Source organism: Stigmatopora argus, chromosome 11, assembly GCF_051989625.1.
Source record: "Stigmatopora argus isolate UIUO_Sarg chromosome 11, RoL_Sarg_1.0, whole genome shotgun sequence".
Taxonomy (NCBI): domain Eukaryota; kingdom Metazoa; phylum Chordata; class Actinopteri; order Syngnathiformes; family Syngnathidae; genus Stigmatopora; species Stigmatopora argus.
The window spans coordinates 17,994,386-18,016,761 of NC_135397.1; the positions used below are offsets into that span (position 1 = coordinate 17,994,386).

The following is a 22,376-nucleotide window of genomic DNA, read 5'->3' on the forward strand; positions in this document are numbered from 1 at the left end:
GAACAAATTAGTCAAAATCAACATGCGTGCTAATGTATTCTTTCCTTGTGTCATAAAAAATATTACATCTTTTTAAATTCAATCTACATTTCCTGTAGATAAGGAGAATTGTAACAATAGCGCACCAACTCGAATAAAAACAAAAACAGGAAATGGATTAAACACATACTCTGTCCAATAGGGACTGTGACACTCCGTTTAGGGCATTTGGAAGATTGAGTGAAGCTGATGCTTGCTTGGGATTTTGATCTTTACAGTCTTCTTTATCTTCTCGTTTCTTGTGCACTAGAGAAACCAGTGCTCTCTCCATCTGTTTTCAGAGAAACCAATCAAATAATATTTACTCAGAAAAATTCAATAAAGTAGACAGTTCCAACCATTAATTTTCTATCAAACATAATATCAGGTAAATATTGTATATAACACAAACTTCATTTTCTAGGACCTTTGATGTAATGACTGAGTGGGCCTTGTCTAACACCTCCTGAGCAGTTGCATGTTTTTCAATGCTAGGAGGTTGAGGGAGTAAACTTGCTTGCACAGCTGGTAGCGTGTCCACATTAAAGTTAGGATGCCAGCGGGTCAGTTTGTCTTCAGCCACAAACACTTGTGGTACTAACAAGGATAGAAAAAGCTGCAATTTGAGTATTTTTTTAAAGACATGGTCAGAAACGACTGCGTGGACAAATACAACAGATTTGCTTTCACATCCAGACTATAACTGACCTTGTGGTGGTGTTTAACCATGGAAATAAGGTTGTGATGGAAGATGAGTCGTCTCTTCAAAAGAGCAGAGGCTGTCAAGACAGGCATACCTTCCTTTTTTCCTATAAATGATCAAAGCACATTAATAAAGCCAGTCAATTCATCAATTTACATGGACGAGCGTAATGACGTCGTGACGAGGGGCGTCCACTCAACATTACGGAGAGGATTTGAAAGAGAACGAAAGAATACAAAAATTGTGTGGACTTTGAATGTACAGAAAATGAGGAAGACCTCAGAGATAATTAATGTTGGAAATAGTGTTTAGCAAATTAACTAATTCCTGCTATCTCATGTATTGAGAGCAGTCAGAATGCTCTTTATCGACTAGAGCTCAACCTTTAACACCCTACGCCCGGACATTTTTATCCCCATATTGGCCTACCTGGGGCTCCCACCTTCCAACTGCTCCTGGATTAAGGACTTTCTGGTCAACCGTCCCCAGCACGTGAAGCTGGGCCTCCACCTCTCATCCGCGCGAACGCTCAACACCGGCTCGCCCCAAGGCTGTGTGCTGAGTTCACTACTTTACTCGCTCTACACACACGACTGCAGACCGACGCATCCTGAGAATGTAATTGTGAAATTTGCGGACGATACAACATTGTTGGGGATGATCACAGGGGAAAATGAGACGGCCTACAGAGATGAGGTCCTTAGACTCAGCGAGTGGTGCGCTCTCAAGAACTTGGCGCTGAAGCTCTCCAAAACGAGATGATCCGTCGCCCCTGTATATTAACAGCGAATGTGTGGAGCTGCCAACTACTCCGGAATTTCAGGAGTTTACCCGGAAATGCAAGGCAAACTCCGGGACTCCGGACAACCTCTTTAAACTCCGGAAATCCCCCCAAAAACGTCAATAAAACTCATTTCAGCTGCTTGTAATCAGGATCTTGTTCTTTCGGTCACAACCCAGAGCTTGTGACCATGAGGTTAGGAACGTAGATCGACTGGTGAATACAGAGATTGACCTTTCGGCTCAGCTCCTTCTTCACCACGACTTCACCTGGTCGTGCTTACGTTACTTCCTTTTTGAATTTTTCTACGTGCAAACAACACCCTCCCTTTCGGAACACCGAAAGGAAATGATTGTAAATTTGTGATTATGAAATAAAACAAAATTTCGCTTTGATTTTTTTTCTTTTTATTTCGTGTTCGAAAGTGACAACTATTGCAGTAATTTGTGACCTCCTGGATGAGTCGTCGTCGCACTCTTGGAATAATTTTAGCCGGCCAACCACTCCGGGGAACGTTTTCCACTGTTCCCAGTTCTCTCCATTTGGGGATAATGGCTCTGACTGTGGTTCGCTGGCGCCCCAAAGCCTTGGATATTACTTTGTAACCATTTCCGGACTGATAGACGTCCATCACTTTTTTTTTGCATTTCTTCTTGAATCTCTTTGGATTGTGGCATGATGCTCTGATCTTGTAGCCTACTTCACTTTTTTGACTCATTCTGTTTTAGTGTTTTCTTGATTCAACACGTGGTAATCAGATGTGGGTGCGGCCTGTGAAATTGAACTCAGCTTTTCAACAGTTGTGATTAGTCATGGTAATTTTGTGATTTAACAAAGGGGGGCAATTACTTTTTCACAGAGGGCAAGTTTGTATTTTTTTCTGGCTTGGTCAATAAAATCATCATTTAGAAACTGCATTTGCTCTTTCATTGGATTGTCTACGTTCATACGAAACCTGCAAATACTTTTTCACGGCACTGTAATATCGTGTTTTTGTATATTGGAAGAGTAACTTGCATATCAAAGGGTTTAGTAAAGTGAAAATTTTATATGTAGAAACCTTCATAAGTACAGTAACCACTGTACAGTAATACATCGAATATTGCACGTAATGTAGACCAGACATGGCCACGATAATCGAAAAAAGTAGGATCACCCCTATTATTACTGCCATACTACCGAATTTACTCGCATATAAGCCGCTTTGTCGGACAAAAAATCATGGCTGAATCGAGGGTACGGCTTAAATGCGCACAAAAACCCGACATGCAAAAAAACTGCCGCGACACGATGACGTCACTTCAAAATGGCGCCGTTGCGTCGGCGCGTGACATCACGAATCCGGCCAATCATTTATTTCAAAATAGAGAAAGGATAAACAGATAAAACACTAAAGAAAATTTATTTCGACGTCTATGAATGAAATTCAAAAAAAACATACGCATCTTTCATAAAACGTGAAAAAACTCATGTTCCCGTCAATGCTCGCTCGGGGCACATCAATCTTACCTAGGGCACTGACATATAAACCTAGTTAAATGTGCTTTGACTGACCAGACGCGAGTAGCCTTGATTTTGAAATAAAACTAAATTCCACATTTATTGTAATAAATTTATAATCTGTTTTCCGTTGTATTCATTAAAAGGCAGGTTCAGGCACCTAGGCGGACAGCTTGGGGTCCTATAGTTGTAGTCTTTAATAGAGAGCACCGCAAACGTTTCCAGCAGAGTTTGATTCAGTATTCATCAAAGTTGACTGGAATGTGTTTTCAAAGAAGAATGTGGGACTTGGATTTGATATAAAAGAAGCTGAAGAATTATCTGTGTGCCTTCGTCTTACTCTCTCACCGGAGTAACTGGGTAGATAGTGTCCCACCGCTATCAAAGAACATCGCAACGCTAAGCTGATTTGCTAATAGATTTTTTGTTGTTGTTGTATTTCTCCAACCATCGAAAGAATTGAGATATTTTGACATTAGAAGCAATATGGCTGCCACAACATCTTAAACATTTGGTAAGAAAATTGTAATTTCTGTAATTAGAAAGCATCAGGTTCTAATCAAGATAGACTCATTTCTTCTTTCAAATTGGATAATTTGATATTTTGCACTTAAAAAGACAGGCATATTAACTTCCTTATGATATTGACCCTAATAATGTGCTTTTGATTCATACAGTATCTCAGAAATACCACTTGTGATGATTCTTCTTAAGATTTTCCCTTCAAAGTAACACATTTGTACTCCCTATTAAAACCTTTCATTCAATCACAAATTTACAGTGACCGATAAGGTAAAAACCTTCGCCACACTTGCTACTATGCAACTTTTGCTCGGTCCCGACGGGTGGCATAGTAATGAGATTTGATTGTATATTGATTTAAATAGAAGTTCAACTTTATTACAAATTATTATATTCTATATTGATTTAACATCCCAAACTCCATTATAACATACACCTGCAACTAGCAAATCTCCTTTACTAACACAAAAACAGTGGAAAAAAGAAAACAGCATTGTGTGTCAAACAAAATGTCAAAAAAAAATTAAAAAAGTTTACAAACCCGCAAACATGACAGGTTCCACAGTGAGCTGGTAGCTCCTTCCCTGCATAATACAGGTGTTGGATGTCGGGATATTCGTTTCCTGTCTGAAGTTGTAGGCCTCAGGAAAAACTGTCTTTATTTGGCCAATGTGGTGTTCGTCAAACTGCCTACAGATGAAAAGTGCAAATGTACAATGTTATAATTCCTACTAAGCTATTACTGGGTGGAATGTAGTTGCAGACCGACAAAGTCTTTGACGAACGTGACGAGGGTCACAAAGCCACCAAAGGTCAGCAGAGGAACAAAGCTTTTGAGGGGCCACCAAAGATCAGCAGGGCAACAAGGCTTTTGAGGGACGACCAAAGGTCAGCAGAGCAACAAAGCTTTTGAGGGGCCACCAAAGGACAGCAGAGCAAAGAGGCCTTCGACAAGCCCCAGGAGGGCAACAAAGCCACCAAGGGACACAACAAAGCGACGGAAAAAAGAATTGTGATAATTCAGACTAGAATGACATCCTTGTTTAAATAATGTGCAAATGTCTCAATTTGCAACAGTAAAAAAACAAAGACGTTTTCTAGGATCAAACTAAAATGCTGATCTCTGGATTTCCGTGGTCTCTCTGTGCCAAATGAAACAGTGACAGATTGAATCCTGCACTTTCCATTATGTTGACAGCAGCACGCTATGTGAAATAGTTTAATTTTTATCAAAAATAGTAAAGGATTATTTTAGCACTGTAACAGTGTTATAAGATAATCACCATATTTTCTACCTACCCACTATGCTAAATTCTACAGTGCAAATTGGATTATAAGACTTACTAGACTTGACCTGAAATTCCAGTAATGAGAATTCAGAGTCAAAGTTCAAAGTCAGCTTATCAAGGGGAGTCTAAATCATTTCTACAATTCCCGTGTGTCTTCTCTTTAGATGTTTGTGCATGATGGTTGTGCTACGGTGCCAAGCAAAGTCCAACTTCCTTGTTTTTTGTTTGTTTTTTTACAGGTGACACTTGGCTTTACATTATCGAGGGAAATGTATTTTTTGACTATCGTGCACCTAAGCCACACTTGACGCTGCCATTGTTATCTTGGTTTCCACTCGCTGCTGCACATGCGCTTTATAGGGTGTACTGTACACCAACAATTTGGTGACAAAAAACAAACAAATTTGTTGGAACCAACTTTATTCTTCGATTTCTATCGACTTCAACGGATAGTTATTGAAACGTCACAGAGTATGTACCGTATTTTCACGCCTATTTGGCGCATCGTTTCTTACGCCGCAGTGTCAGTAACGAGTGCTATTTCTGTATTTTAGACACACAAAGCACGCACCATTTCATTAGACGCATATATATTATATATTTCATATGGATTAAGATTGAAACGCAATAGCGCTGGCTACCGGAAGCAACTTATTTCCGGGTTGCGGTGCGCAGTGACTGCTGGGAAATATAGTTCTTCCTTGCTACACCCACATGCTAAAAACACGCTTTAAAAAGGCAACGGAAGCAAAACTGAGTTCGGTAGTGCTTGTTTTGGACATTTTACAATTTACTCAAGTCATCATCACCTTCAAATCCTTCAAACTCCTCAGAATTGTGTCAGAATTAAACAATTGCCCGAACGAGCCTTCCAAATAGCCGGGTCCCCCCCTCTCTTCATTTTCAGAGTCACCGTAATTTCCATGTGGCTCCTTAGAAATTATGCAGGCTTTGGCAAAAGCTCGAACAACCGTGCAAGCAGACACGTTCGCCCAGGCGGCAACGATCCATTGACAAATCGTAGCGCAAGAAGCCCGGCGCTGCCTGCCACTTTTTGTGAAGATGTGTTCGCCAGCCGGGCATGGAGTCGCAAATCAAAACAGACGGTGAGCCGTCATATACGTCACGAGCGCTGCCGAGACTGGTTACGTGATGTATACTCAGAGCTTGCTGTCATTTCCGGAGGCTTGACCAAAGAATTACAGCCGCTGGACATCGGCATCAACCGGGCTTTCAAATCAAAGTTACGAGCGGCGTGGGAGCAGTGGATGATCGCTGGCGAACACAGCTTCACGAAAAGTGGCAGGCAGCGCCGGGCTTCTTACGCTACGATTTGTCAATGGATCGTTGCCGCCTGGGCGAACGTGTCTGCTTGCACGGTTGTTCGAGCTTTTGCCAAAGCCGGCATAATTTCTAAGGAGCCACATGGAAATTACGGTGACTCTGATAATGAAGAGAGGGGGGGGGGGGGGGGGGGGCGGCTATTTGGAAGGCTCGTTTGGGTAATTGTTTAATTCTGACACAGAAGATGAGGAGTTAGAGGGATTTGAAGGTGATGACTTAAGGAAATTGTAAAATGTCTAAATAAAGTACAACCGAACTCAGTTTTGCTTCCGTTGCCTTTTTAAAACATGTTTTTAGCATGTGGGTGTAGCGAGGAAGAACTATATTTCCCAGCAGTCACTGCGCACCGGAACCCGGAAATAAGCTGCTTCCGGTAGGCAGCGCTATCGCCAGCCGCTCGGCGCCCCCGCGAACCCTCCCGCTCGGCGCCGCTTGGCGGCGCTCACAAAGGGCGCTCTGCATTATAAGACGCCCTGTCTATTTTGGAGAAAATGTGTGACTTTTTTTTTACTTTTATGCGCGCCGTATAGGCGTGAAAATACGGTAATTAAAACACAATACATTAAATTTTAAAATTAAAGCAGAAATTCAGCTACATAAGAGTTTGCCCTTGACCCCTCTTCACCCATTTCCGAGAACAAGGTGCTCATTTGGTGCGTTGACACGATAACTCCGCCTACCGAGGTAGATCATATTTGGACTGACTCCCGTTTGGTCAAGCAAGGAATTGATACCAGCTGAACTCAAGTCAATGCTCGGTTGGCGGAAACAGAAAGAACAGGTGCCACATTAGGCAAAGAATAATACAAGGGCCTTTTTACATGGAGATGCTATAGCAGTCTACAACAATTTTGTTGGAAATAGGCCTTGCGTTTAGACAACTCTGAATCCGGACAGCAAACATTCAAGCTTTCAATTGTGGGCTCCAAAGTGGAATGATTCCACTTACTCATTAAGCTGTATGAACAGAAATCGCAGTGAATTCTCATCCTGCGATAAAATCATGTCACCTCAACCTCATGTCATTTTAAATAGCAATGTTGCCGCTAATGGCAGCGTCCTTGCCTTGTTTATAGTGCAACATTTTATTGCATAGTTCCCCTCCCCCAAATAACAAATGCTATGTACAACTCCAACAGGAACTGTGTCAACTACTACTACTACGATCTTCACGCAGGTGTGGGGCAACCAGGCGGGTGAGCATTCGACCGGGGAGAGTAGACGCCAGTGGGACAATGTTGAATGACCGTATTTTCACGCCTATAGGGCACACCGACTGAAAGGGTGACATATCAGTTTTTTGCCAATAGAAAAGGCACTTTGGGTCAATGGACGCAATAATGGCCATGCGAGCGTGACACATAGGGGAGCATGCTATATTTTAAAAAGGCAACAGGAGCAAAACCGAGTTTGATTGTTTTATTGACATGTGTATTTGCGGTAATATAAGACAAAGCATTCAAACAACTACAAATCCGTCAAGGTCCTCATCTTCTGTATCCGACATAAAAAGTTCGTCCAAGTGGTCGAGTTCGTCAACAATGCAGAGTTCCATCTCATTGTCAGGGTCAGAGTTGTCGCTGTGGGGTTTCGTAATAGTGATTCCAGCTTTGACGAAAGCCCAAACTGCAGTGCTCGCCGACACATTGATTCAAGCATCGACTATGCATTTCAAATCGTCGTGTAACTCGTATGAAACTGCCTGCCAGTCTTTGTATGGAACTATGTTTGCCATCCAATATCCGCACTCCAAGCCGTTCGCAATGCTGCTTCTTTCGGCTGCTCTTTCGTGTTCGGTCCATGGCTTGAGTCCATCTTCCAGGCTTTCACACCCGCATCATGTTATCTTTCATTTCAGGGCTTGGCTTTCCTCTCTATACCTCTAAGGCAGTAGTTCTTAACCTGGGTTCGATCGAACCCTGGGGGATCGGTGAGTCAGTCTCAGGGGTTCGGTGGAACCTCTGCCACGGAGGTCAAGACGCATCGACTCATCATGTCTATTCACGACAACATGTCCGGCTTGACCATCACTGGCTGCAGATGATCACGTGATATTGCTTGGCCAATCAGTGCTGCACGGAATTTATATATCTTGAATTTGAAGAAAAAAAAAATCACATTTCATTTTATGCTGAAGTAGGGTTCGGTGAATGCGCATATGAAACTGGTGGTAGCTCCAACAAGGTTAAGAACCACTGCTCTAGGGTCTTGTTTCTTTGACTTTTAAGTTTTTTTGAGGGTTAAAAGCGCAACGATCACATGAAAGTCAACTGTGTCACCACTGGTCTGGGATGTTTTGAATGAATATACCATAGTTTGGATTACACAAGCTCATTTGAACACGAGAACATGAACATCCGCTGGGTCGACCACAGAAAGTAGCGTGCCGCAAGAAATGAAACCAGTCAGTCAAGCGGTCAGGGTCATACAAAATGCTGTATTGGAAACAGGGCATACACTGCCTGATTGGGCACAGCGTTAATTTTAGAGAAAATTTTATAGTTTTATGTGCACCCTATAGGTAATTAAAAATTACGATATAAATGTTTACAGATTTTTTAGTGTCTTTTTCAAAGGAAAGTTCTTCAGACTGTTAAGGATTGGTATTTTTGTGTTTTTGCCTGTGTGGTCTGTCCCCGTGATTGCCCATTGAGTTCACCTGTCGCCCCTGGTGGATCTCCTGTTTGCAGTCTCGTGTGACCCAGGTGTTTCTGATTGTCTCGTCAACCCAAGTCTATCTATTTAAATCCTGTGTTTGTCAGTCCTTGTCGGATTATCTTCGTTTGTACTGTGATCCTTGTTTTCCCACGTCCTCCCTTCCAGCTTTGATTTTGAAATCTTTTGTTGAGTTTATTATCTTCATATGTATGATTTATCAGTGTAATCCTACACTTGCTACCATATACAGTAAACCCTTGAATATAGCGATTAATGTAGACCAGACATGGCCACAATAAACAAAAAACCACAAAGTAGGATCATGCCATTAAAACTACCACAATACATATTTTCAGACCTACACAGAAATACACATGCACAATTATCAAAAAGTGTATATTTATTAAATATTACAGCTATAAGCATGTCAAAATATTAATGATATCTATATATAATGTACGTATATATAAAAATGTAAATACCGTATTTTCACACCTATAAAATGCAGTCTCAGTTGCGGGTATATTTTCTGTTTTTTGTCAATGCATAGGGCGCTTCCTCGGAAAAGGCGCTAGCATGGCACTAGGCTAGCATATGTTATGCTATCCGGTAGTGTATGTTAAGCTAGCCGCTAGCGTGTTTTTTTTTAAGACAGCATGAGCAAAACTAAGTTTGATAAGGCTTTATTGAGGTAAAAGTTAACTCTGATATAAAGATGCTAGGCTCCACTGTCAATCGTGTTCTCCGGAAACTTGCATCCATTTTAACTCGCGTCATGCATCACTCCAAAGCCTTTGATTCTCCTCGCTGTTATATCGGCATCGACAATTCATTCCAAATCGTCACGTAACTTGTGCGACGCTGCCTGCTCGAACTACTATGTTGGCCATCCGTTAGGAAAGCTGTTAAATTGTGTTCGATCCATGGCTTCAGTGAATTTTTCAAGCATTCGCACCCGCATTCTGTTGTCATTCACATCAGGGATTTCCTCTGTATGGCTCTTTGCTGTTTCTTTGCGTATTGAGTGTTTCTGAGGTTTAACATTGCTACGAGCACATGGAAGTCAAATGCCTTGCCACTCCCCTGGGATGTTTTGAATGGATTTACCGTAATGCTTGTAATGCACGGGGAGGCTATTTTTAGGGTGAGCGTCCGCTGGGTTGATCGCAATAAGTAGCGCGGCGGCAAGAAATAAATACAGTCACTCAAGCGGTAAGGGCCATACAAAATTTGAATTTAGTGCACAGACAAGGCGCACCGACCAATTGGGCGCATCGACCATTTTAGAGAAAATGTTAGACTTTTAAGTGTGCCCTATAGGTGTGAAAATACAGTCGATCCTCTCCGCTTGATATGAATCCCAAAAAACAGATAAATAGGAGTTTTAATCCAAATCCTTTGTATTTTTGTGGCCATGAGTCCATTGTCTGTGATATTCTAGGTATTATTGTACTCTCCGAATTAAGCATGGGATGGAAACATGATGATGAGCCGCAGGTTCAGTTAATCTTTGAATAAAAATTTCCGGTAAGGCATCCGCTTCCAAAGAAAACTTGTTGCTCCCTGTTCCAACCAGGTCCGAGTCATGGGGCAGACCTCACCACCTTGCACCGTGGGGTCGTTGGCCGACATCGTTAGCTTTACCATGAAGCCAGGCAGCAACGTTTTGTTAATCTTTGAATAAAAATGTCCGGGAAGGCATACGCTCCGGAAAAAACAACGTGTTGCTTCACAGCCGTATCTACAGTGTAAATCCATCATAATGCTGGTTAATTTCATCCAGCCACTACACCATCTCACGAGAATTTATTTTTATTTATTTGCACCACTAGGCGGCTCTTTCACGCATATCCATCTCTTTTTTTTTCTAAAGATGAGACTCGGACGTCTTATGTCTTTAGCAACACGCCACAACACGCATCTCCAGAGAAGTGCGTTCACTTCCTGTGTCTCCATTTTAACTGCACGGCGGAGCCCATTAACATTCAAATCGATCCTACCGGCTGAATTATGTATGAAAGAACGCCAGTCGATTCATTTATGCCACAATTGCGTGCCACTCATTTAGCATATCAAGGAATGTCAATATTTAGGAGGCATTTTCAACGGCGACTCAAAAAAATATGCAAAAGTCACTCGCGACAAAAGAGAAAATGCCAAGACGCAATCTAGGCACTGTATAAATTATGTTTGGAGCGGCCATCTACCTCTATTGTAGATACCTTCTTTGGCGCTGAGAAATGAACCGTTGTCCTGACCTCCACCATTTTTCAGCTGTCTTCTGGTTGCGAACATTTTTTTAAAAAGCAAAAAAAAAAATCAGCGTGGATTTTCACATTTTTATGAACTTTAAAATGTTTCTTTATTTATTTATTTTACTTCAGCACTGAGTTTTAGTAGCAAGCGGAGGACAGGGAGCGGCTTCCGCTTGCGAGTTTCAGTGTGGATTTTCACATTTTTATGGACTTCAAATGTTTTTTAATTTATTTATTTATTTATTTACTTCAGTGCTGAGTTCTAGTGGCAAGCGGAGGACATGGGACTGGCTTCCACCAAATTTCTTAACCTAGAGGCATTTGTAAGTAGAGGTATGACTGTATCGTTTCGCTTGCTGTGAACTCTGTGGGGACTGAACTTTGGCCACACTTCCGATCTGCTGGAAGGTGTTTGGCATTCTTGGAGCCTATCCAGGACTAAGAAGCAATTCCGGTAAAATATGTGATCTCAATGATTGTTTACACCAAAAGACAGCGTGTTTAAAGGAAACCAGATGCTCTTATTTGGGGTCTACACCCACACTATTTTGTATGCACCCACTTTTCTATGTGCAATAAAGACAGCACAGCTAACAAAGCATTGGAAAAGAACAAGGATAGAGAAAAAAGAAAAGCTGCTTATCCCCTTACCAGAATAAGAGTGTTTCAAAATATTTCGTTACAAAATGTAAAAATGGCAAATTTGACATCTTTGTTATTTGTTGAGAACTTTGCCTCGTTTATTAAAGTTTTTGTTAGTGCACTCCACTCTGTCTCTGCCTGCTTCCCTGCATTTGACCGACCATGCTCCACGATCCGGAAAACCTGACACTTTCGAAAAAAGCCATTCAATTTATTTAGTGCTATTGCCTTAAGTTGTTCTCATTTGATTTGATAAAAAGAGAGAAAAAATCAAATGTCCTCCTGCGTGATAACCCAAGTGAATTTTCCTTTATTATTTTACATCAAATGCAGGCAAACACATATGCCAAGTAAAGACAAACGCAACTCTGTAATTTTGATGAAATTTGGCAGAAGTTATGTTTTGGATTCTGAAAGCCCAAATTCAAAATTTCAGCAAAAAAAAAAAATCAGATGGGGGTTACGGAGATATGTCTTCTTGAATCATTGACCTTTTTGAAAAATGTCCCTTTCCTGAACTTCAAACCCTGATTGCATGATTTTGAAATTAGCCCCAAATCCTACATACAGTAAACCCTCGACTATCACGGATAATGTAGACCAGACATGGCCGAAAAAACCCGAAGAAGGATCACCCCTATTATTACTACATACCATACTACAGTAGTACCTCAATTATCGCAGTTAATAGGGGGTCCCGCCTTTCGCCCGAAGACAGCTGGGTCAGGCTCCAGCAACCCCCGCAACCCTTTCGAGGATGGGCGGTATGGAAGATGAATGAATGAATACAAAAATAATTCCTGAGAAAAAAAATCTGCGACGTAGTGAAGAAGCGATAACCGAAGCGCGAAGTAGAGAGTTGTCTCTGTACAGGTTTTCGCACCGATACAAAAATACCAGACCAAGTCCAATTATCAAGAAGCGTATTTATCAAATATTAGTTATCGGCATATGAAGATTGTAATGGATTAATATCTAAATATAATTTAGAACCGCAGACGGGCCTGGATGTGTACTGTCTTCAGGAGGGGTACACGTCTGGCAGTGCAGGATTTGAGTCCCTGACGGCGCATTGTGTTACTGATAGTAGCGTTTGTTACTGTGGTCCCAGCTCTCTGTACGTCATTCACTAGGTCCCCGCATGTGGTTCTGGGATTTTTGCTCATCGTTCTTGTTATCATTTTGACACCACGGGGTGAGATCTTGCAAGGAGCCCCAGATCGAGGAAGATTATCAGTGGTCTTGTATGTCTTCCATTTTCTAATAATTGCTCCCACAGTTGATTTCTTTACACCAAGCATTTTACCTATTGCAGATTCAGTCTTCCCAGCCTGGTGCAGGTCTACAATTTTGTCTCTGGTGTCCTTCGACAGCTCTTTGGTCTTGACCATAGTGAAGTTTGGAGTGTGAGAGACTGTTGTGAACATGGACAAATGTCTTTTATACCGATAATGAGTTAAAACAGATGCTATTAAGACAGGTAACGAGTGGAGACCTCGTTAGAAGTTATACCTCTTTGACACCCAGAAATCTTGCTTGTTTGTAGGTGACCAAATACTTAATGTCCACTCTAATTTGGAAATAAATTATTTAAAAATCAAACAATGTGATTTTCTGGGTTTTTTTTTCTCCACATTCTGTCTCTCATGGTTGAGTTTTACCCTTTGTTGACAATTACAGGCCTCTCTAATCTTTTCAAGTAGGAGAACTTGCACAATTGGTGGTTGACTAAATACTTATTTGCCCCACTGTATCTAGCAACGTCACTTTTTTGGACACGGTCTCGTTTTTTATTGGGTTCATTGGATGGTCCAGTACGAAGAGGAGGCATTTTCAAGGTCGAAAATCCAAACAAAACTGGAATTAGCTCATCGTAGTTTCTCCGCAGGTAATGAGCGCGATTCGAAATGTAATCCGCCGAAAGCAGGAATGGGCAAGATGTTTTCCTTCTAGGCCTTTTATATTTTTCGGTGCATCATTCTTCTACGTTGAAATATCGCTTCTTTGGCGCTGAGTGCAACCCAAGTCAGCCCAGAATAAGAAGCGGAGCCCTGACTTTTGCACTTTTTCATCCCCTGTTTTCAGCTTGAGTTGACATTTTTATGAACTCTTTTTTATACTCAATATAAAATAACGCGATGTACTCGGACAGACAGGTATTTTATTTGTTCCTAAGGGAATTAGAGGAGTCCATTACACTAATTAGAGTAGAGAGGAATGGTCCTTTCAAGCCATTCCTTCTCCATCTGTTAGTGTAGGAATGAATGTATTTTAGAAATTTGTGTTCGGGATGAGTTCTGTTTGGAATTTCTTTTTGGTGCTTTATTTTCAGAGTCTGTCTCATGATGTTGCTTTAATTGATTGTTTGGTGTCCCCTTTGTGTTTCAATTGTGCTGGCCACCTAACTATATTATATGTACCCCTATGTTTTGTGAATGGGTTATTATAGTATTGTCTTGTCTAAGCGCAGCAATGTAGACGTCTGATTATTTTGCAATGCCTCTGTCCTATTTCTCATTGGGTCTCTTTTCCCCCTTTTTTGCTAATTAAAACTAGTTTCTGAAACCTATAGTTTTGTAACTCACCAACTGTACAATAAACTTATGCTGGCTTACAAACGACCCTCTGTTTTTTGGCCATACCCACAATTTTTGGTGAAACAGAGTCAGGGTTCTATCGAACGATAAATTAAGACTGAGTAAAATTAAAAATATACAGGTCTTGGATGACCGCAACGAGTTAAGTAACTCTCACAGGGTATCTTTATGACTGACACAATGTTGGAAAACACAACAATCGGGTGTGAGCATGTAGAAAAGCGAGCACTGAGGTTCCTGCTCCACGTCTGATTTGCCGCCAAGTGGTGCCTGCAAGGAGATTTGGAGGAGATGGTGGCTACTTTTGTGCAACAATGTCCTTTTTGGGGTTACTGTTTGTTTTAATTTGGGTGAGAATTTAAGAAACAGGCACAGAGGTGGTGATGCGATTTATCCATAACGGCAGAATGCCAAATTACGAGGCCGAAACTATCACTTATTAGGTCTTTTGCCGAGAAAACGCACCTTATGGAGAAGCACTACCAATTTCGTCATTCGCAGTTTCTGGGTGTGATGACAATTAGGCTTTTGTTGTTGATGATGACGACAGGGCCTATGTCCGATTATTATTATTATTATTATTATATTGGCTTCATCAGGCCGTGATCTCCAACGTTAAGCGGTCGTGATGTGAATCCGCACCTCCAAAACTGAGACAACTGTCTTCAGTCGGAAAAAGGTGGCAGGCCCTCTCCGGTCACGGATTATGTCCTTCCACCAAGTGGAGGAGTTTAAGTCTCTTGGGGTCCTGTACACGAGTTAGGGAAGAATGGAGCGGGAAATTGGCAGGCGGATCGGCGCAGTGTCTGCAGAGATATGGACATTGAATCGGTCTGTCGTGGTGAAGAAGGAACTGCGCCGAAAGGCAAAGCTCTCCATTTACCGGCCAATTTACGTTCCTACCTTCATCTATGGACACGGGGCTGTGGGTTGTGACCGAAAGAACACGATCCCAGGAACAAGCGGCTAAAATGGATTCCCTCCGCAGGGTGTCCGGACTCTCCCTTAGAGATAAGGTGAGAAGCCTGGTCATTTGGGAGGGGCTCGAAGGCAGCCGCTCCTCCTTGGGCTCGAGAAGAGCCAGATTAGTTGGCTTGGGCATCTGATTAGAATGTCCCCTGGATGCCTCTGTGGGGAGGTCTTCCGGGCACGTCCCAGCGGAAGGAGGCCACAAGGAAGCCATAGGACAAGCTGGGGAGACTGTCTCCGGCTTCATCTAATTTTCTTCCGCTTTATCCAAAGTTGGGTCGCGGGGGCAGCAGCTTCAGCAGGGAAGCCCAGACTTCGCTCTCCCCATCACTGCAGACGCTGCACCGATCCAACTGGCGATCTCCCGCTCCATTCTTCCCTCACTCGTGAACAAGACCCCAAGATACTTAAACTCCTCCACCTGGGGAAGGACCTGGCATGCCACCTTTTTCCGACTAAGGACCATGGTCTCAGATTTGGAGGTGTTGATTCTCATCCCGACCGCTTCACACTCGGCTACAAATCATTCCAGCGAGAGTTGGAGATCAGAACCACATCATCTGCAAAAAGCAGGGATGCAATACTGAGGCTACCAAACCAGACCCCTCAACGCCACGGCTGCGCCGAGATGTTCTGTCCATAGAAGTGATGAACAGAACCGGTGACACAGGGCAGCCCTGGCGGAGTCCAACCCCCACTGGAAACGGATTTGACTTACTGCCGGCTACGTGGACCAGACTGACACCGGTCATAAAGGGACCGGACCCCGCGTACCAGGTGTTCCGGAACCCCATACTCCTGGAGTACCCCCCACAAGACTGCTCGGGGGACACGGTTGTTGACGCAGTTGTTTTTTGACCTTTATTGTGTTATTCGGTTAGCTTATGCAATTGTTTGAATAAGATAACCTTAAGGGATTTGATTATGTGCGACTAAATGGACAGAAGGCGAGGACGAGCCAGGACCGATTCTCACTTGCAAGTTATCGCTGGATTATGTCTCTGGTGTCTCTCCCTTTATTAAAGTATACCTTAATAAACCTATCACATGTCAACCAAGACAGCCCCACAAAATCCAGAGACTTTAGAAACTCCTGGCGGATCTCTTGCCACCGAGGAGCTTTCTCGTCTCGGACATGAGAGAAGCTCTGTCAGAGGTGGGAATTGAAACTCCTTCTGACAGGGGACTCCACCGGGGGTTCCCAGTAGACCCTCACGAAATGTTTGGGTCTCCCGGGACGCACTGGCGTCTGCCCCCACCATCGGAGCCAACTCACCACCAGGTGGTGATCGGTTGACAGCTCCGCCCCTCTCTTCACCCAAGTGTCCAAGACATGCGGCCGCAAGTACGATGACACGACCACAAAGTCGATCATCGAACTGCGGCCTAGGGTGTCCTGGTGCCAAGTGCACATATGGACACCCTTATGGTTGAACATGACGTTCATTATTGTCAATCCACGACGAGCGCAGGAATCCAACAATAGAACACCCTTTTGGCACCATGCTTTTTGTTTATATATATTTTTTTCCTTTACCAGATGTCGTAACGGCGGCCTGGCGACTGAGTGGTTAGAGCGGCGGCCTCACAGTAGGGGACCTGGGTTCAAATCCAGGTCGGTTCCGACTGTGTGGAGTTTGCATGTTCTCGCCGGGCCAGCGTGTGTTTTCTCCGGGTACTCCGGTTTCTTCCCACATTCCAAAGACATGCATTGCAGGCTGTTTGGACACTCTAAATTGCCCCTGGGCACGAGTGAGCGCGAATGGTTGTTTGGCTCCTTGTGGCCTGCGGTTGGATGGCCACCAATTCATGGTGTCCCCCGCCTTTGGCCTGAAGTCAGCTGGGATAGGCTCCAGCACCCCTCGCGACCCTAGTGAGGATAACGCGGTTCAGAGGATGAGATGAGAGATGACATTTTGTAACCTTATCTAATTCAATTAGTAGCACTCCTGTCAGTATGGGTAAGGCCTTTTTTGCACCAATTCATTTCTTTTAAATTGCCTTTCGTTTAAGAAAAAAATACATCTCATCTTTAGATATCGACAATCGGCCCAAACATTTTTTAAATGTCAGTAATCCGCCTGTAAATATTCTGTATCAGTCGACCTTTAATTATACTTATTAATTCATTTTCCATACCAGAGTTGCCAACCGTGCTGGAGCCTATCCCAGTCAACTATGGGTAATGGGCAGGGGACAACCTGAATCTGAAGAAAATTTTAAAAAAGTGACACCTACTTGTGCATCATATCCTGAACACCCTTTTTGATCTTGGAAAAGGTAGCAGTTTCTGAACGGTTGAACAGCATGGCTACCACAGTGTCCATGCTTCTAAACATCTCAGCAAGTATTTTGAACTTGAGAGGCAGTGAGAGGCCTGGTGGCGTGTCCTGGGCTAGATTGTGATACTGATGGTATGCTGGCTGTAGAATACTAAGAGAGAAGAACAAAAGGTTAGGATCCAATACTGGACTGGCCGCAAATACTGCCGGGCCAGTGTTTCCGAACTGGTGACCGGCGCTACAAGTCTGGACAACAATAGGATTTTGTCTCGACCTCCCAATACTTTTGAAATTGATGAAGGCAAATATTTTCTTACAAAAAGTCATTTTTGAATAGGCACTCGTACATGCTTATTGAAAGATTAGCTGCTACTGCAGAGGCGCTGAAATCCAGTCCTAGAACCTCCAGACTATTTTCCATATCTCCCTCGTCTACCACACCTGAAACAAATGATCAACTCTTCAGCAAACTGTCCAGAAACTTGATACGGATTATTTCATTCAGGTGTGTTGGTGAAGGGAGATGTGGAAAACAGACTGGATAACAGCCCTCGAGGACCGGAGTTGTGCACCCCTATGCTACAGTATGTCTCTCTCCTTTGAGTGATGACCCAGATCTAAGATGAGTGGAGTGAAACTTGTGCCCCCAGCAAGTTCTAGAAGGCTAGTGTGTATATATGCATGAATTCTACTGTGGTTGTTGAAAGTCTCCTAAAAGATGCTGTTAGGTCATTTTGATTACTTTCTTCTAAATAAATAATGTCTCATTTGCAGGTGCTATTTTAACATATGGTAATGCTAGCATGCAAGCTAGTGTATGTTTTAAAAAGGCAACAGGAGCAAAAATAAGTTCGATTGTGTTTTATTTACATAGTGTATTCGCTGTAATATATGTCAAAGCATTCAAACATCTACAAATCTTTTTAAGTCCTCATCTCCAGTATCCGACATTAAGAGTTTGCCGTCCAACATGCTGGGTTCCATCTCATTGTCAGGGTCAGAGTTGTCACTTTGGGATTTTGTAAGAGTGATTCCAGCCTTGACGAAAGCTCAAACTACAGTGCTCGCCGACACTTTGGACCAGGGATCGACAATCCATTCCAAATCGCCAGGTAACTCGTGCCTACCATTCATTCCTTTGTATATTAATGTTTGCCATCCGACAACCAACGATTCCAAGCCGCTCACAACTTTGCTTCTTCTGGCTGATCTTTCGTGTTCAATTGTGTTCAATCCATGGCTTGAGTCCACCCACCTTCAAGGTGTTGTTTCTTTGACTAGTGAGAGTATTTTTGAGGGTTAAAGATGCTACGATACGAGCACACGGAAGTCAACTGCCTCGTCACTCTGGGATGTTTTGAATGGATTTACTATAGTGCTTGGAATAAGCGGGCGGGGTATTTTGAGGGTCTGCTCATTTGACCATGAAAAAGCGAATGTCCGCTGGATTTATCGCAGTACAGTAATCCCTCGAATTACACGGATATTGTTCACCAGACAAGGCAGCGATAATCGAAAAACCCCGAAATAAGATCACCCCTTATATTACTACAATACAATATGTTTCGGGTCTTGCATTGTTATTTTTAATTTTTTCTACATATTTTTTTTTACATTTTCAGAGCTGCCATCTCCGTCCACCCCATTTCAGGAGTACCCTTGTCCCATTTTCAGAGTATTTCCGGGGTGAATGCGATTCATGCAAAATCGATATAAAATGCAAAAAAATAAGCGTAGGACTATTTAAATCAAACTGGTATTATCCTGTTTTTTTACATAAATTGAAATAGTGTTTTTGCAAACTATTAAAAAAGTGCAGCATAATGAAAATAAATTTATCTTTGTGTTTGGGTCCTTCTACGTGCGTTTTAAACTCAGTACAGCGGTACCTCGACATACGAGTGACCCGACATACGAGCAATTCGAGATACGAGTAAAATTTCGGGCAATATTTATCTTGAGATACGAGACAAATTTTGATATACGAGCAGACAGCGGACGAGAGATGCTGCTCATAAGAACATCATGGGCACTGTCTCTCTCCCCGCAACTCCCTTGTGTAATGTCTCTGGTCGCAACTCCCTCTTTGTAATGTCTCCGCGAGCACTGGGCGGAGCGTTGCATTTTTTCAGTGTTTTTTCCCGTCAGTGCGAATGGCGTATATACTACTTCTCGTTGGCAAGTGGTCATGCGTTATCCCATTGTGAGGACATTTGTGTGCATCATTTTGGGAATATTTTGAAGGGAATACAAACTCAAACAACCCTCGATATTGACTGAAAGTCAGTGTGGAGGCGGGGCAAAAAGAGCCAACCCGGGAGAAGAAAGGTATCAAAATGTCAAACAAAATTAGAATTAAGTTTAGTGTTAGGTTCAATTAAACTTATTTTTGAGTGTGTCTGCAGCATAATCAAAGTTCATTTAAATTTGTTTATGTTATGTAACGGGCGTATTGCCGTGCCTCTCCCTCCCTTCTCTCTGTCCGTCTCTCTCTCTAGTTATGTGTTACTTTGTTAATAGATGGCGAATTAGAACAAATAAAATATTTTTTTCCAATCCAATATCCTGTTTTTGGTGTTTTTACAGAGGGTGGGAACGAATTAATTTGTTTTTAGTTAATTTCAATGGGAAATTTTCATTTGAGTTACGAGAAAATCGACATACGAGCTCAGTCCCGGAATGAATTAAGCTTGTATCTCTCTGTAATTCTACCATGTGTCGTGCTGAAGTCGCACATGCATGTTTTTGAGGGGGTTGCTGGAGAGACTATCCCAGCTGACTTCGGGCAAAAGGCAAATAAACCCTATACTGGTCGCCAGTCAGCCAGAGGCTACACAGAGAGACAAATGACCATACGCACTCACATTGATTTGAATTGCCTGCACTGCCTGCAGGTTAGGATGGGTAGACGACCCGAGGGGCAACGTGGAAGTTGAGATTCCATTTAGGGCTGGGCAGCGGCCCGACATCGTTGACCGAGGAGCAAAGTGGAAGTTTAATTTCCCTCCAAACAATGACGGCAATAACGATGAAGAAATTGGTCTCTTTACTTTGAGAAATTGGCTAGAAACTTTCAATATGGCTCACAGTTTGACCCAAGGTGTCCCGGAGATTGATGACAACACGATCATAATCATCTTGGCCGGTTCATGTCCTTGATAAAAGCATATTTGTACCCAGAAGAAACAGCGGTCACAACTTTCCATCACCATCTTCCTTGTGCGCCGAAAAACTCTCGCAAAAGCTCCTCCTGAAAAGCTCCCCTACGGCGCCTACTGAAGATTCCATCGATGATCCAATGCCTCTCTAATCTGACGAGAAAGACTTGGACTAAAGATCCCAATAATCTTTTTTTTTTAAATTAAATGAAGCGGAGAGCAACTATTTTCATTGTGAGTACATTAGTAATTACAGTTTTTTATATATAGATTATATTTACATATTAATACATTACAGTCTTCATATGCTTATAGCTTTAATATTTATTACACTTCTTGAAAATGGTACTTGTGTACTTGAATTTCTGTATAGGCGCGAAAACATATAATATGTTAGTAACAATAGGTGTGATCCTTTTCGATTATCGCGGCCATGTCTGGTCTACATTTTCCGCGATATTCGAGGGATTACTCTAATTCCGATACTACACTGACGATTGTTGCGCTTTTTGTATATCACTTTGGACATGTTTTCGCTTTATGTTTAAACAACATAGATGTTCCTTATAAGATTTAGTTTTTACAGTAATACCTTCACATACGAGTGCCCCGACATATGAGGAATTTGAGATTCGAGTAAAATTCTGAGCAAATATTTACCTTGAGATATGAGACAAATTTTGAGATACGACCATACAAGAGGGTACTTATGATTTCAGCGTCTTTCTCGCCGCATCTCCCTCGTGTAAAGATCTCTACGAGCACTGGGCGGAGCGTAGCATTTTTTTTCCATAAGTGGTGTACGCGTGACGGAGGTGCCTCGCCAATACGAGTTTTTCCAACAGTATGAACCATCTTGAAGCAGAAGGACGCTATTAAGGATATCAAGCCTTACAAATACTAACCATAATTTCCAAGCCGGACAGTGACATTCATAACGAGATGGAGAGCCTTCTGCTAATATGGATGAAAGATAAACAGTTAGCAGGAGATAGCATGGCCGAGTCGATAATATGCTAAATTTACATGAATTTAAAAGAAAAGCAAACATCTGAAAAAGGGGAGCCTTCAACACCACCAGAACCCTTCATTTAAGTTAAATTCATGTTTACATAAGTTGTTACGAGCGCGTTGCTGTCCAACAAATCTCTCGCTCGCTGTCCCTCTCGCTCTCACTCTCTCTCGCTCTGTCTCTCTCTCAGTCAAACCAATAAACATATATTTTTCCATTGTAATATCCTGTTTTTGGTGTTTTTGTCAGAGGGTGGGAACAAATTAATTTTTATTAAGTTCATTTCTATGGGAAACATTGATTGAAGATACAAGTAAATGGACATACGAGCTCTGTCCCGGAACGCATTATGCTCGTATCTCAAGGTATTACTGAATTCTGAATTGCATGCAATTCAAGGGTGTGTCCCCCGCCTACCTCCCGTATTTGGCTATATTCCAGCACTCTTGACTTTTAAAAACACCGTTAACATCTTTACTTTCGCCCAATCGAACGATGTATTGATTTTAAGTTTAGTTTACAGGATCTTTAACTGAGACACAATGCAAATAAGGTTAATAGTAGATGTGTATACAAGATGGTGTTATTAAAATTGCTCTTTTACAGCCGACCAAATCGGTGAGTTGAGTTGATAGTAAGTACCGCT

General features: G+C 42.4%; 1 protein-coding gene across 4 annotated transcripts in view; it reads right to left on the bottom strand.

Moving 5' to 3' along the window:
- The window catches only part of cdt1 (chromatin licensing and DNA replication factor 1), a 40,375-nt gene that overhangs the window by 12,791 nt on the left and 5,208 nt on the right, over positions 1-22,376 (bottom strand). For 2 of the 4 annotated variants that reach the window (XM_077613665.1, XM_077613664.1), the window contains exons 3-7: positions 17,517-17,711; positions 4,066-4,214; positions 727-827; positions 446-634; positions 170-310 (exon numbers count right to left, since the gene is read on the bottom strand). In XM_077613665.1, the coding sequence (XP_077469791.1) occupies positions 170-310; positions 446-634; positions 727-827; positions 4,066-4,214; positions 17,517-17,711 (775 nt within the window). The remainder of the gene's footprint in view (positions 1-169; positions 311-445; positions 635-726; positions 828-4,065; positions 4,215-17,516; positions 17,712-22,376) is intronic. The other 2 variants (XM_077613666.1, XM_077613667.1) reach the window with 2 other exon arrangements.